Here is a 16,199-nt window from a genome sequence, read left to right on the forward strand (position 1 = left end):
TTCTTTTAGCACTGTATTATTCCAAGAGAAAGTCCTTTTGATGTGCAATACTGCTGAACTTAGCCACAAGGCATCCATCTCGAAGGGCACAGACTCGTGCTAATTGCAATGGTAAACGTTAATCAGAAAATATGCCTGTTTAATTACTGACTGTGATTAACACTGCAGGAAACCTCTAGAGGATGCATTCAAAAATATCCTCCTTATCCAAAATCAGTAATACATAAATGCCCACCAAACAGCGAAATAAGAGCCTTTGTACAGCTGGAGCACAGAGGGATGAAATGCACATTTGTAACAGCCTCAGAGAAAGAGAGTGTGTATGCAATATGCCTACATCAAGAGATTGTTTGCTCCACAAAGTGTTAGCAGTGACTGTGCTGTCCCTGGGACACAGGCAATGACCAAGTGTTTTGCATCTCACCTACCTGCAAACTGAAATCTGTTCCTGCAAAAAAGATGGCATGCTATGGGATAAAAAAAAATCCCCCAACCCAACCAACCCAAATCATTACAAGCCATGGAAGAAGTAATAGACACATGTACAAAAGGTTATGGAGGATGTGACACTAGATTAGTAGCCCAGATACTGCTGAAGAAACCCACTCGAAGAAAGAAGATGCTGTTGCTATCTCAGACTCTCTGTTGGGACTTGGCATCAAGAAGAGCATGGGAAGAAGGAAAAAAACTGTGTCTGAGAAAATCCATGTCATCACATGCTCTCTGCTTCCCCTTTAGACTTTATGAGGAGGGCTCTCCCTCACTATGTGCTAAATATCTACCCCTGGAGGGGGAGAAAAGGTAGCAGGGACATGCAGGGAGAAAAGGTTTTGTTTCATACAAAACACCATCTTTCATCAGGTACTGCTATTGCGTCAAGCACTAGAAGGAAATTCAGGAAACTCCTTATCCCAAAGTATCATCTACTTTTGTTTTCCTTGCAGTTGTCCTTCATCAGCTGGGGACATGCTGTTCCCCAGCAGGGGAGGTGTGGGACACCCTCCCTCCACTCACACCCATCAGCCCCACATGCTGACAGAGGTTTCCAGCTCATCTAGGAGGGAAGGGAAGGCTGGTGGCCACCAGCAGGGACATGCCTGAGGACTGTGCCTGGGTCCATCCACTGCCATGCACTCCTGAAATGTGCAGCCTGTGAGGAGCCTGGAAACAAGGCAGGGAGGGCAAGTACTCCCACTCGGCTGTGGGCAGCAATTCTTGTTTGTTGTATAAAACCCACCAAAACTTCATTTCCATGAGAAATCCAAGTGTTGAGCATATCCTTTGTATGTGTAAGAACAGCTAAATCTTACCACAGACACCCCACATGCAGAGTCCCCCAGCTCCACATGGCAGAGCCTTGCAGCAGCAAGCTCAGCCCATGGCCACAGGCTGGCCAGCCCCAAAAGGCAGCCCCATGCCAGGCACTGCCCTGCTAGGGCAGACCCAAGTCCCCTGGCAGTCCAGCAGGCTCTGAACCGTGTACCAAACCTATCATATGAATATGTCTCATATGGAGTATCAGTGGAATAAGAGATGGAGAAAACAGAGAAAGATTATAACAGACCTAAGAGCCGTGGGAGCATTATGACCAAACAAAGAGAAGGCCAGCTGCTGTCTGTAGGGTGAGATTTACATCTTTTCCCAGTTTATGTACATGGTCCAGAGACTGTTAGGCTAATGATGTGTTTCTTTTTTACTTTAAAGCCCATTTCCTTCCTGCTGGTACCTAGTTAAAGGCATGGGAAGGCAGTTACAATAAATAAGAATCATGCAAGTGTGTGCTGCACACCATAAATCGCTGCTTGTTCTTCAGCTGACATAAAAGCTGGACTAAGGAAAATCTCAACCTACATGTGCAAGACTCTAAAAGAGTCTTCTTGTTTCATCTGCTAATAATACTGCAATTATTAAACTCTCATCCAAAGTTCTATGTACTTTAAAGTATTTCTGTAAATTTTTTTCTCACTTTTTCTATGTCACTTGGGTTGATTTCTCTGATTTATTTCACTCTGACACCAGCTGTTTTCCACTCACTTTTTGTAAGGCAAAAATATTTTTTTTTCTTCTGGATGAAAATAAAACAGCAGAAATTTAGCAGTTGGGATTTAGCTTCACTCTCAGATGTCTATAGACCTTAATTCATATCTAACAATCTCAAACAAAAAACTCATCTCCCAATTACATTATGCTCCTACCTTTTTACCTTTGCAATATTTCTGATCAAAGTATCTTTCACATTTGTGACTGTAGAATCCAACTTCACAACTAGGCTATAGAAATACTCTGCAAAACAGAGCTGGCAAGAAAGTCTCAGAAATGGAGTAAGCAATGTCTACCCTTTGGTGCCTTTCAGGTATTGTCTCCCATAAGAATTTTTCTAAAACATTTGCTTACCTCTTCTGTGATATCAATCTTCAGAACTGCTGTGGTACTGAAGGACGGGGAGCCTCGGTCTTTGGCCTGGACCACCAATGACCATATGCAGTCTTTATTGTTTGTGATGTTGTGGATGATGTCCAGAGATCGGATATAGGATTTCAGCTTGATTTCCCCAGTGCTTTGGTCTATGTCAAACACATTGGCTGGATCTGCTTGCATGATGGAATAATCCACAATGTTGTTGGGTTCTTCTGCATCTTGGTCTATAGCCTGGTAGGAGAAGTGTGAAAAACAAAGGTGTTATTGTTTGTATCTTTGCCTGAGGACAAACCCCTTCTGAGCATTCAGGACAAACACCTTCTGAGCATTCACTTCTGATAGTATCTTTGCCAAGACTGGGCTGCTTTCATTTCATCTTGGAAGCTAGGCTACATTTTCTAGTGAAAAACAGCAGGACTAGGCTCCTTTCTTTGTAAATTATTTCCATTTGACATGAAATAAAATCAGAGGAAAAACTGAACCGTAACCTATCTGTAGAATGCAAAGGGTCATCAGCTGGGAGCTTCTCACACAGTGTGGGGGACAAATGTGGAGTGATACAGAACAATGGGATTAGCTTGATGCCATAAACTATAGCTGCCTTAATTTTTGTGCTGTAGTATTTATTCTACTAACATTAGGTGTTGTGTGATCAGGCTTCATGATACGCATTTAAATGTGTGTAACATAGGATGTTCTGCCTGGGAATTGTTATTGCATTTTTTCACCTTCTGTTCCACACTGGATTATTGGATATGGTTCTTCAAAATTAAGAGAACTACGTTGTGTGGTTGAACACAAAGGGGTGTCAAGAAGGTTATGAGTTCAAAACCCTGTACTTTCATTCACTTATCTTATTTGGGCTTCTTGTGATCACTGTATAATCCAGGACTGTCTCCCAGCTGATTGTTCAAGTACTATAACAAGACTTTATAGTCTGCCTGTAGAATCATTTCTCCTCAGCAGTCAGTAAATACTATAATTCTACACTTTAATCCATTTGTTACATCCAAAAGGATGTGCAAAATAAAGCTGCAAGAAAAGGCAACTTTCAGACATTCATCATGACCCCTGAGAGCAAACAGCAGAGCCAGGGCTTTTCCAAAGCACTCTGCTTTGTGACACATGGTGCCATCTCTCACCTCTATCTTCACCGGTGACCCAATGATCATCGTCTTTTCCTGGATGTTTTCATTGAACTCTGGAGAGTGGTCATTGACATCTAGCACGGTGATAAACACTTCAGCCAAGCTGTATTTCCCATCTGTGTCCTCTGCTTTCACATAGAAATTATACTTAGAGTTCACTTCAGCATCTAGTACAGCCCAGGGCTGGGTGTAAATTATACCTGTTGATGGGTGGATTAGGAACCTGGAAAAGAAGCAAGAGAAGATTTTTGGTCACTTAATGTGTGTTTAGATCCCACCTTTGCTCCAGGCTGTAAACACTGAAATGCTGTACCACAGACACTGGTACTCTTCACCTAATTCCTCTCTGGGTGATGCTTCCAAATCCTTCACTCTACCTAGTTTTTGTCTAGTTCCTTTAGGCTTGAAAACCAGAGAACTATCAGTGTCTCATAGTTTTCTCTCTCTTATGCCATTTTAGCTGCATTTTTCATTAAAAGTCTTTGTTCTCAGTAAATGCTCAGTGTGATGGCCTTCTCCCAGTGTGATTTTCTTGCATTAAAAGAAAAAACATTAAACCTAATTTTACTTTTTTTTCCAGTTTAAAAGTACAGTGTAATAGACTATGTCCTGCATAAATGAAGATTGATTTATTGCACCTAAATATCTAAAAGAAGTGCGATGAACATCATATTTAAGCTCTTCACTTGGGTAGGAAATGGGTAGGGAAAAAATCTGCTCTTAAATCTCCCAAACTACAGGGCAAATTATCTTCTCCAAAAATAATAATTTTTTCCATAGACTGACACTGGGATGGAGTGGGTGTTCAGATTTATCTGTTGCCAGTTCAGTTTTACACATTTGTAATTACAGAGACACTGTCAAAAGTGTCAGCCCAAAGTTTGGATTTATAGAGAGGATACCAACACAGTGTCTTTTTAAAATGGACTGCCACTGTAGGCTCCAAGCAGTAGTGCTTTTAACAGATGAAAGTTTTTATATTTCCTTTGATCAATGTACAGGTAGCAAAATATTTTCTGTATTCCAAGTCTGAATACAATTGAGAGTGATTATAAAAGGGGCATTTAGCAATCCAGAATCTTCAATTGTTCTCATAACCCAGTTAAATACAAATACAAGTTTTGATGAAATCCAAGATCTGGAGGTGGGAATAGCTGTGTAGGAGACAGTGCCTGTGCTGTCTCCTCAGCACCCAGCCCAGCCTAACCATGCAGACAGCACTCTCATAATTCCCATTTTAGTGGAAGAAAAGAAGTGCTCCCACTGGCAGCTTGGATTACCATAGTAGGATTACCATCAGATGGGCTTCATCTTCAACACTTAACACTATTTCTCTTACTCCAGTACAACTCATCTTTCCGCCCACGCAACTGCACGCCCACTGATGTAACATCCAAGACAGAAACATCGTGCCTCTAGTTGAAATTCTCCTATCTGCATCAAACTGTGTGTTCAGCACATCTAGAGGTGCCAGGGCTAGAAAATCAATCCAGCCTCACAGAGCTATGCCATTCTGGCATGAGGAAAACAAACAAAAATACTTAAGAAGGAAAGGAGAAGTTCACATCATAATGTCTTCATTCAACAGCACAAGAAGAGTGAATTTGAGCATCCCCATAATGCCAATCAGAATAAAGTTGTGCTTACATTTTTTCCCCTGTAAATCCTTTGTCAACAACCTTCTCAAGCTTCTTTCCACCAGCTGCTACATTCTAAACCTAAGAGGTCTGCCTGCATGACATGACCTTTTCTTGCTTCTCTCTGTGCAGTTAGCAGCTAGCTTAAAGACTTAGTGAAGAGCTCAAAATAATCCATCGTGGAAATGCTCCCATATGTGTATCCTTCTGGCTACAGAAGAGGTTCACCCTTAACATCTTGGATTTTGGACTTTGATTGTGCCTCCTAAACGACTTTCACCTTAACAAGAAGAGTTCAGCTTTAGCTCCAGGTGGATAATGTACAGAAGAAAAAGATTCTTGAGATGAGTGCCTGAAAACCTCATTCATTTCCAGCATTCTGCCCTGCAGAATGCAGGTTCCAGCAGGAATATCTGTGACAGCCATGCCACTGATCCCAGCCATGTCTGGGAGTTGGGATGGACATGGTGTGACGGAACCAGTGTTTCAAGATGTTCTACCCCCTGCACTGTCCCCAAAGAAAGGGAGAGGGAGGGAGGCATTATTACCAAATCAAGTAAGCATCAGGTTCCCTTTTTCCTGATGCAGGACTATTATGTTTAAATCTATGAAAGGCTTTTCACACCCAGTGCAGCTGACCTCCAAAGCTGAAGTGTGTATCCTTGAATATCTTGTCTTCCTTGATTTATCTTGACAAGAGCTATTTGTAAAGCCATATGGGAAGGCAAGGGGAAAAAAACAAGAAATTATTTTTCTGTAGAACTGACTTTTCACAACTAGACCAAAGCCTCTCTTTCTGTTACAAGTGTTTTTCAAATGGTGATTGAACAAATCCTGTGTATTGATACTTCTCTTTGGGGGTTTTGGGTAGAATTCCTTGGGATCATGAAGCAGATGTTTAATGATCACAGTAGTTTTACTGTTGTGTTCACAGAACTCACAAAGAGCATGGCATAAATGTCCTTGGAAATGAGCAGACCAAGAATGAGCCTGCTAGCTTTCTTTTAAAATTATTTTAGAACTCTGCTTAGAGGTTATATAGTTTTCTTTATTTACTTGTTACTTACAGATCTGCTCCTGTTCCATAGATAGAGTACTTGATTTCTCCCCAAAGCCCTGAATCTGGATCTGTAGCCTTAAGAAAAAAAGAGAGTTTTACTTTACTAAAATGGAAAAAGAACAGTTTAATTTTTCTTTTAACAACAGGCCCAAATGCTTTTCACTCTCTTTGCCATCACATTTTTAGTGGGAAACCTCATGAGCAAATATGCACCTAGAAATTGCACGACCTAACCAGGAAATGTCCCTTCCAGTCCCAGGAGCACTATCCCTGGGGCCCGGGGGCTCTGGCACGGAGAGCGACGCTAGATGGCCCCATCCATCCACAGTTACCTCATCCTCCTTTGATGGAGACAATCTCAATGACATGAACACACTGCCAGCTCTCAAACCCTCCTAATTATCAGTTAAACTTTAATGAATATTCCCTAGACAAAATTATTTACTTTATAGATTGTATTTTTAAGCTTCTGCTTATTTAATTGAGTCAATTTATAGTAATGAATAACAAATGTTTCAATCTATACATTGTATTTCAGCTTTGTTTATTTTTTAATCACTCTTGTGCCTGTGTGACTTTTAATAATGCAAATACTACTACCAGATGATATCTTTGTTTCATACTCTTGTTGACTTCCTTTCTTAGCTCAGGCTTAGGAAAACTATTGATTTGGTAGCAGCTATTTCCATAAGCTCCTGCTTCTCTGGTAGCTCTGAGGAGGTGTTATACCATTGTATCTGGCCATCAAAATTCATGGTGGTGCTGGTTGATTAATTCATCTTCCTGTTTAAATATTTGAAAACTGGAGCAATGTCTTTGATTCCTGCATGATTAACATAACACACCTGCAGCCCTACTGGTAGATGTAGTTTTGTTCTTTGGCATGAGCTTGTCAGATTCTCTCACCCCATAATTTTGACCACAGCCTAGTTTAGTACTGTCTAACTTTACTTATAACATCTGCATACCTGGGACTTCTTCCAGAATTGCTATTCTGAGTACTTGAAACATCTTAGTTTTTCACATATAGTTGTGAATCTGGGTCAAGTACTGAGTTGACAGAACATGACTAAATTTTACATGGGATCCTCAGCTACAGCTTCCCCTGCACTTTAGCTCAGAAGTTTTGTTGCTTCTGTAAACATTTTTTAAATATCTTTTTTTTGCCGTCCACATCATAGAAATTTTTTATTCCTCTTACCTCAAAGATAGCAATGTTTAAGAGTCTCTAACAGATATCCTATTAGTTTCATGCAATAACCTTTTCTCTATTGTTTATGTTTCAGTTCTTTTATTCTTTCATTGCTAAAATTTGCCTTCAGCACTTTAGTATTCTGATTATTTAATTGTCTTTCTTACGTGTTGCCAGCTTCTGCTGGAGATCTCTGGCAACCTGCCCCCACCATCCTTACCTGTGTGGCCTCTGCAAGGTGACTTGCATCCCCCACCAAGGCCAAGGCGGCCAGGAGCTTTCTTGGCTTTGTGACATGAGGGCTGTTTCCAGTCTCAGCAGTTGCATTAGAGCGAGGCAGCTGGAAATGCTCCTCCAGCACTCAGGGCCCATCTAATACCCTGGCTTGCTTTGTATGAACATGCAAGATACTGGAAAATCTATAGGCATATTTTTCCCACTGTGAGAAGATACATACATAGGGATCTTTTTTCCCCAGTCCTAAGCACTTTAATTTTATATTCTTGCCCTCATTAACTGTTTAATTATTCCTTTAGCAGCCAGGTTCTTCCCGAGAGGAGGACACTAATACTGATTAAGCAGCCATCTTGTTTTCTTTTTACTCATACTTAAGCAAGCAAATCCAGTAAATCCAATTCCAGTTAGCCATAACTGAATCTTCCCACTGGACACTGATTTGGCTGAGGCTTTCTTAATACCCAAAGGCCATGTGATTTCTCTTAAAAGCAGATGGCCCTTGTTCTAAATAATATTTGTCTAAAACTTTTTTCCCAAAGTGTTTTTTCTGGAAGGGACTTGAAGTTTGGTCCAGAAGTCAAATGTTGAGTAAGATTTTCTATTTGCCCTGTCCTCTATTTTTACTGTGCTTGAACTGTCTCCAGAGACATCCAGAAAAGAGAACAATTCTTAAGAGGTGAATGAAACTTACTGTGACAGCAACTACATTGGAGCCCCCTGGGGAGTTCTCGGGGATCCTGGCAATGTAGTAGTCAGAGGAGAACTTCGGGACATTGTCGTTGGTATCCAGCAGGTGAATCACTACGTCAGCTGTCGAGCTGAATTTCTCCGGTGTGTTCACCTCTATTGCAAGAAGCTAAGAAGAGAAAAACCAGAAATCACTACAAAGCAGCTATTAGTTCTCTTAAAGGAGCTTCCTCCACCACCCATAGCACATCAGTGCATTTTAGCTTGGCTGGACCAGACAGCTCAGAACCAGGGAGATGATGAGCCAGGTCAGCGTGTGGCCTCAGCTTGTTTGTGTGTGCTTGCTTGAGATGGGCAATCAAGCTGTGGGGAGAGGCCTCCAAACCTGTGTATTGATATTGGACTTCATGTGACAGATGTGACTAGTCATAACTAACATAACTAACCAACACACATCTAAAAGCCATAGCAGGAGCTGTCAAACAATCATCTAGGCAGCTCCTAGAACTTCAGGAAACATAAGCACTGAATTATTTTCAATAACCATATAAATTTAATTGTGATCTTTGTAAAGGAAGTTCTTCATCAGGAAAAGAAGTCAGGAACAATAAACTGCCAAACAGGGTAAAAAGATGAGGGAACCAGTTGTTTTGAAGCAGCATTACTCCCACCCCAAATGCTGGATGGTTGGGAATCCGATTTCCCAAAGATTGTGAGGACTTCTACTACCAACTTCATGGCACTTCTACCCTCATTGCCTCTTGCTGATTGGGACTTTATCAGATACTCATGGGGGCTTTTGAATTGCCTCACTGTCTCTGAGGAGAACAGAGCTCTCTGACATCACACATTCTGCTCATCTGAAAGGACATGCAATCACATAGAGTAAACTGGGTATTTACTGTATCTATCTGCTCCTTACTGAGCAAAATCTACTGGATTTGGGGAGCATCAATAGGATGCCTCAGCTGGTACAGCAGCAAGCTCAGGTGGTCTGTGGCTGAGCAAGAAAGAGCAGTTTCTACAATGGGTACTGAGAGACACCGGGACCTTCACAGCGTCTGTCCCATGGGTGGCTGCGTCACACAGGATCAGCAGTAGGCCATGAGTCCTGGGCTCTGTGGGGGCTGAGCCCAAATGGCTAACACCAAAAGCAATGGTCTAACGTTTGCTTTTCATGCTTGGGCAGAGACATTGTTAACACAAAGCAGGAGGGCTCTAAGAAGACAGCACACCACTAATAGACTAGAGCAGGACATCAACTGAGATCTAAGAGGCTCAGCTGAAAAATCTGGCTGCAGGGGTTATAATTCCTAGGAGATGTGTCCCAGGAGCTTCCACAAAGAGGGAGTGCCTAAGTGAGCTTTGGCAGGAGCAGCAGGGCTGCCACAGCATCCCCTGCTCCCCTGGGCCACTCACCAGCAGTGGCACCACTGACTGCCTGGGGGACACATGCTGGGCTCAAGCCTCTGCTCTGCCAGATTTGGACACATTTGTACCACCTCGAGGTGAAAGTAGAGGGTGGGGAGCTGTTCAAGTAGACAGGGAAAAGGCCATCTCAGTGTCATCTCAGAGCTGTGCCTGCTGTGTGGACACTTATAATGTTTGGAAATAAAGAGAAGAAATGAATCTCGAAGGATTGCTTGCAATTACTGCAGGACACTTCTGCTCTAAAAGGGGAGCCTGATCACTCCATTGCTGTGCTAACTTTTGTGTTTGGGAGTCTCAAGTGGTGTTACAGCAAAAGAAATTTTTGAAGGGACAGCCATGCAGACATCAGCAAAAACCTCCTCATGACAAATCTCAGCTCCTTAAGCAGTACAGAGGTAAAATCTTAGTGCTGATTGTGCACATGGAGCTATTATTAAATTATAACATCTGCTGTTAAATCAACTTTGCTGCTGCAATCAGCCCATCTTAGTGCACCTTATTAAAGCTCACTGTTTTTACTTTTTTTCTACATTCATTTTTTACTCCCTTTTCTTTAAGCTGCACGGTCCTGCTATGTCAACATGCTGACATCATCTTCCTTCAGGGAGGAAATTTTGTCAGCTTACTTGCCTGCAGTCCCTTATGCAGACCTGCATTGTTTGTTTCATGCAGAGAGAAATAAATAGTGTAAAACTATTATCTCACAGGACTACATATCAACCATTCATACGTAAGTGCCAGAAGAGCAAACTGACATGCAATCTTAAAAGTGGTAGGTAAATTTCTAAAATAGAGCTTGATTTTGGCAGCTGAAGATAATTGCAGCCTCGCCAGGTCCCAGTCTCTAGATGTGAGTGTCTGCAGCATGTCCAGGCTCCTGCCAAGGCAGGATGTGCTCTAAGCTGAAGGAGATGGAGGCAGAAGGTTTGCCCCCAAAGCATGGCAGACCACAACAAGGGACAGCAATATCTGGCCCCTGTGGCAAAGGGATTGGAGAGATGCGTGAGTTACCACAGCTGCCATACTCTGGGAAACACATTTGAGCTCTTAGACAGCTGAAAATGAAGGAACTCCTGACTACCACCTACAGTTAAGAGCCAGCACTAAATGGAAGATAGGTTTCTTTAGTAGCCTTTGCTTCAGAAAGTTTTTCAGTGCATCTCCCAGACAAATTAGCTTTAATTACTCTCTGGCATTTTACTCTTCAAAAATGAACTAGAGGAGAGGGATCATTGCTTACAGAAAAAAAACCAAAACCCTGAGGATAACCTCTCAAAGCTGTTGTGAGATACACATTAAAGAGAAATATATTTCATCCAAAATTCTAACCAGAATGACTATACAGACAGCTAAAACTGGGTAGGAAGTGATTTGAACTTTGCAGGAAAATGAAGCCAGGAATGAGGTCTTTATGAAGTATTTGCTGCCATATATTGCTACCATATCATCCATCTGCACCTTCTCCATTTAGAATCCAGAAAAAGGCTGCACTTTTTAAGCCAAGTCTTATAGTCTCCAGTGGAAATAATTTTGGAAAGTCTTTCTCCAGTGGAAATAATAATTAAAAAAAAAAAAAGGTGAATAACTGCTTAAGCTGTAAAAATATATATCCTTTTTCCTGATAATTAATTCTTTTGGTGTTCATGGCAATCACATTAACTACTTTGATTTCTATTGGCATTCATGAGGAGGCCATGTGTAACTCCTTTACTGGTCTTTTGTTTGTTTAACCTGAATAAATGTGCACTTGTTATAATTAGTTTCAGTAGCACTTTATGGCCCTTTCAGAATCTCCCACTTTAATACAGTAATGATGCCTCATATTTTTGTAGCATCTATAACCTATAAAGCTCAAAATGGCTTAGGAACATTGCAAGAAGAGGCCTAAAACATACTGAAGTGAAACTTGCTAAGGACACAAAGAAAACCGTACAGCAAGGGGGAGAACAAAACTGTGGGATTTTGGCTTTTGGACTGTGCAAGAAATGCCCCTCTCTGTATGTTACAAAACTAGCATATGTTAATACTCAGCTAGATTGTTTTGGCAGTTTTTTAAATGATTACAGGGATTGTATATGCAGTTCTTTGCAGTCAGAACTGAAACATCTACACTCGTGTTCAGAGGCAGCTGACAGAAAACCAGACTACTTAATTATCTTGTTGACGAGCCAAAGAATCCATCAGGGAAGGTGATAATGCGAGGTTCCAACTTTTGGATGAGACTGGTTCTTGCAGGGCTGGTTTAGAGCCTGGGTGAGCCTCAGGTCAGCCTGCAAATGGCCATATAGATAGATAGACTCTGACAAAGGCAGGGAGCAATTTTGGGGAATTATCTTCCAGTCAGCTGGGGTCTTCAGGCTGCCAACATCCAAAAGCATGATCATGAATCAAATTACTTAGCACTAAGTAGGTAAAGTTCTTGCTGCAGAGAAATTAGGATTTCATCCTGTGAATCCTGTATCATTGTGAGTGCAGAAGTAACACCCTGAGGGTTCAGTCTAGAATGATTCAGCGCCACCAACACGTACAGTTTCCAGAGAGACATAAAAATCAACATTTTGCACTGACTGGACTAAAACAGTCCATAGGTGCATCCATTAAACCTTGTGAAGGTGGTGAACCAGAGGCAGAAATGAGTTTCCCTTACATGGACTGTCATATCTCTGATAATGCATCAGACAGCTCTGGGTGGATTAAGAAGCTAAATCACATCAGATACAAAAGCCATCATACTCATACTGTATATACTGAAAAAGAGGACCTGGAAAGCAGAAATACCTTGAAGGTTAACACCTTGAAGCTTTCATAGTCAATAGCAGCAGAATTTTCCACTATTATTGTAACCTGAGCCTCATTCAGGACAGTTTGAGGAACCACTCGGAAGATGCCACCAGGTCCAACAAGACGGAGGTTGAATTTAGCATTGGCTCCCTGTTAATAAAAGCAGATATGACATTGATTGTTTTCAGTAATGCCACATTTCTTACAGCCTAGATTGCTCTGTTTCTTCAAACTGTATAAAATGAGAATGAGCCTTACTGCTGAGAGCCCTCTGCTCTCCATCCCCTGGGCAGGAGATCACTAAGAAGCTTAGTTGTATAATTCCTGCAGCCCTAGTCACAAGACAGACACAGCTTTTCTTAAAATAGATTGACAAGCTTGGTTATTCTTTCAGTCATAATGAAAAAACCCTGCAGCAGGCCTGGCTAAGAGAGGAATCTTGTGGCAAGCAGCCTTGGGTTTTGGCTTGCACATGGCAAGCAGCCGTGTGTATATTGGCAGGGAAGTTCTGCCTCTTCCTGCTTCCTACCAAGGAAAGACAACTGAACTGCTCGAGGAAAGACAACACAACCCTCACAAACCCAGTCTCATAGAATGGTTTGTGTTGGAAGGGACATTTGAAATCACCACATTTCAACCTTCCACTAGACCAGGTTGCTCAGAACCCCATCCAGCCTGGCCTTGAACATTTCCCATGTCCAGCCTGTGTCCTAATAACTCACATGATGTGTGAGTTCACGCATTCTGCATGATGTGTGATGAAAATGCAGAATCACAAAGATAGGCAATTTCCAAACAGAGGTGGTACTCCACATTTTACACTGATTGGATTAAGCTAGCCCGGAGATGCAAACACCAATTTTTTTGGAAGTTGATGCACTTATGGGGAGAGAGGAGCTCCACTTGTGCAGGACAAAATCTGACACACACGTGACAGCTCCAGGTGAAGTGAGACGGCAAATCTCATTACACAGATAAACCTTCTAGCCAGAGAAAACATGGGAAGCAGCAGTATCTAAAAGGTTATCACCACCTGTGTGTGTGCAAATTGGGAAGAGTGAGCCAGAGCCAGCTGGCCAAGCTATTCTTTCAAACCAAACTGGAGCATGTAAAAGAAAAGATGAAAGGGGGATCATCATATTTCTGCCTTACAGGGAAGATGTGAAAATGAGCTGAGCCTACCTCACCAAACTCTCTGAGTTCACCAATTTCTCAGTGTCATGTATACATTGTGACAAACAGCCAGATTTACTGCCTGCCTGGTGCCATATTCTGTCTGAGATGATGAATTTCTAATAACAACTTTCAAATAGGACAACTTTAATTTCAGCTGTATCCCTGGAGAGCTTGTTATGAGCAGTTCTTGAGCAGCCCTAGCTCATGTCAAGAGCAAAAGTATTCAGCAGTAGTCCCTTAAAGGAAACAGAATGACCTTGTATCCAAATTCAATGGTCTGTGTTGTTTGGTCACACAAACCCACTCCCCAACTGCAGAGATGATAACGGGCTCTCTTTTTCTGGTTGGTAAAGCCAAACACACAAAGCCAGAGCTGCTGGACTATGGACAATAGTGCTGATGGGAAGAGTGGACAGAGTGACAACACAAAGTCAGAAAAAGTCATACAAAGAGTGTGGCACATGGGACTGTACATGACTAGAAGGGTGGCATGGGATAGGGGGAGAACGGCCTCCCTCCAACAGCTGAGTGATTTCTGCCACTGATGTCCACAGAACCCAGATTGCTCAGAGCTGGCCATGATGCTGCATGTCTCCAGGGACATGCAGCCATGGGACTGCAAGGGGCAGGAATGACTGAGGGAGCAGCAGCACTGAGTTTTAAGCCGTGTTGAAGAGGTCTGGGAGAGAAGTTTCTGTATAATTTTCTTGCAAGTAAGCATGGCATTTCCATCATACTGTAGACCTAAGCCAGATCTTAACCACAGCTTCCTCCTCCTCCTCACTTGTATCATCCACTCCCCCAAAACAAAGTCTCTAGCAACTGTGACAGAGACAGACACATTTTAAATTTTCTTCTCTATGGAATCATCTTGGATAGAAGGGAAAACATTGCATTCTCTGCCTTAGAAGAAGAGCAACCCATCCCCCCTAGAGTGATGCCTTACGCTGTACTAGGAAGCTTCTTGAGAAATCTATACAGTGTATTTATCAGTGTTTTCTGCTTATTTTATAGCCTAACTTGCAGCCTGAATATTTTGTCAGCCTAGATATATATTTTGTCTCTAAAGAGAAGAGATGGGTTTTGTTTCTCCCCTTCTGCAGCACCATCCCCCATGACAATAGCAGGATAGACATAGCACTGCTTTGAAAGCAGTCATTTATCTGCTCGCTGCAGAGCAGCAGGAGGGAGGGGGAAGAAGCCAGTGGGTTTGATAAAGTACAATACCATCAAACCAGCACAATACTGAGCACAGTTACAGAAGAGAGTTCTTTCCAATCGTAATACAATTCTCAGATGCATTAAGCTTTTTTCTTGTCACTACCTAACCTGAGGCTAACTCAGATGGATGTCATTCATACAGTATTTAGCTTAGGGGTCCCTATAGCAACCACTGCCATAGTACCTACAGGCATCACAGGTCAGTTAGACAGCAGGCTGAGATGGATGGAGTCTTCTTTCCTTTTCCTTGATCTGGTAAGAGTTAGTTTGGCTCAGGCATAATTTTTAAGACTACCTAAAAATATAATTTCACTGGGAATGACTAATCAAAACATGCACTGCAGACCCTGACTGTAACATAAAGGCCAGAAGAAGATGCAGAAAGTTATTGCACCTGAAGTTACTAAAGGGCTTGATACCTCCAAGAAAATCTTCAAAGGGAGTATGTTCTCAGAGAATACACTGGCAACAAATGAACACAACCAGTAGTTAGGGAAGTTCATAAGGATTGTTCAACTTCAGTTGCCACAAGACCTGGGCTGCAGGTTTAGGACCACCCTTCCCATTGGCATAACAGTATTACGACAGACTAACTGAGCTCCTGGGTCCAGTCTCTCTGTGGTACTGGACCCTACAACTACTTTGTCCTAGGCTTTTAGGGGATGCAGGTGAAACAGCTGAGTTTCTAAAATGACATTTCTCCATCTGAGAGCTCTTTCTAGTCTTTAGGAAAATAGGACAGGAAAACAGAAGGTCTGCACAGTTTCCATTTACCTGATCTGAGTCACTGACTGTAATCTTCAATCCCCTTAAGATTTCACCTTCTGGGGGATGCTCGTACATGGTCAGTTCAAACTTGTTCTGGGGACCATTTTCTCCATAGAACGTTGGTGGATGGTTGTTGAGGTCCACCACCCGTATGGTCACCATGGCAAACGTGTGCTCCGAGGTGTCACCTTCCTGACTGACTTCTGATGCCTGCAGCAGGCAAGAGGGAGAAAAGAATGATTAAGCAGTTTTCTCCTTCTTCAGATTCATGTTCAGGTATTATTCCACATGTACAAAGCATTCTAACTTGTAGGAAGATTCATAGACTTATATTTCTCTAAAACCTCAGTCCATTTCACACTGAAGTTTATGATGATTAGAAGATTATGGTAATAAACCACTCCCAGTAGAGCCCCAGTTGATTCTCTCTCTAATTTTGTCAT

General features: G+C 42.1%; 1 protein-coding gene across 9 annotated transcripts in view; it reads right to left on the reverse strand.

Annotated features, from left to right (window-relative positions):
* Positions 1 to 16,199, reverse strand: part of CDHR1 (cadherin related family member 1) — a 341,860-nt gene that overhangs the window by 5,711 nt on the left and 319,950 nt on the right. For 8 of the 9 annotated variants that reach the window (XM_068197285.1, XM_068197283.1, XM_068197284.1 and 5 more), the window contains 6 exons: positions 15,763 to 15,966; positions 12,589 to 12,741; positions 8,384 to 8,548; positions 6,271 to 6,338; positions 3,561 to 3,789; positions 2,395 to 2,649 (listed from right to left, as the gene is read on the reverse strand). In XM_068197285.1, coding sequence (XP_068053386.1) covers positions 2,395 to 2,649; positions 3,561 to 3,789; positions 6,271 to 6,338; positions 8,384 to 8,548; positions 12,589 to 12,741; positions 15,763 to 15,966 — 1,074 coding nt within the window. Of the gene's footprint in view, positions 1 to 2,195; positions 2,297 to 2,394; positions 2,650 to 3,560; positions 3,790 to 6,270; positions 6,339 to 8,383; positions 8,549 to 12,588; positions 12,742 to 15,762; positions 15,967 to 16,199 lie in introns of all 9 variants that reach the window. The other variant, XM_068197287.1, reaches the window with a different exon arrangement.

This window comes from Anomalospiza imberbis, chromosome 8, assembly GCF_031753505.1.
Source record: "Anomalospiza imberbis isolate Cuckoo-Finch-1a 21T00152 chromosome 8, ASM3175350v1, whole genome shotgun sequence".
Taxonomy (NCBI): domain Eukaryota; kingdom Metazoa; phylum Chordata; class Aves; order Passeriformes; family Viduidae; genus Anomalospiza; species Anomalospiza imberbis.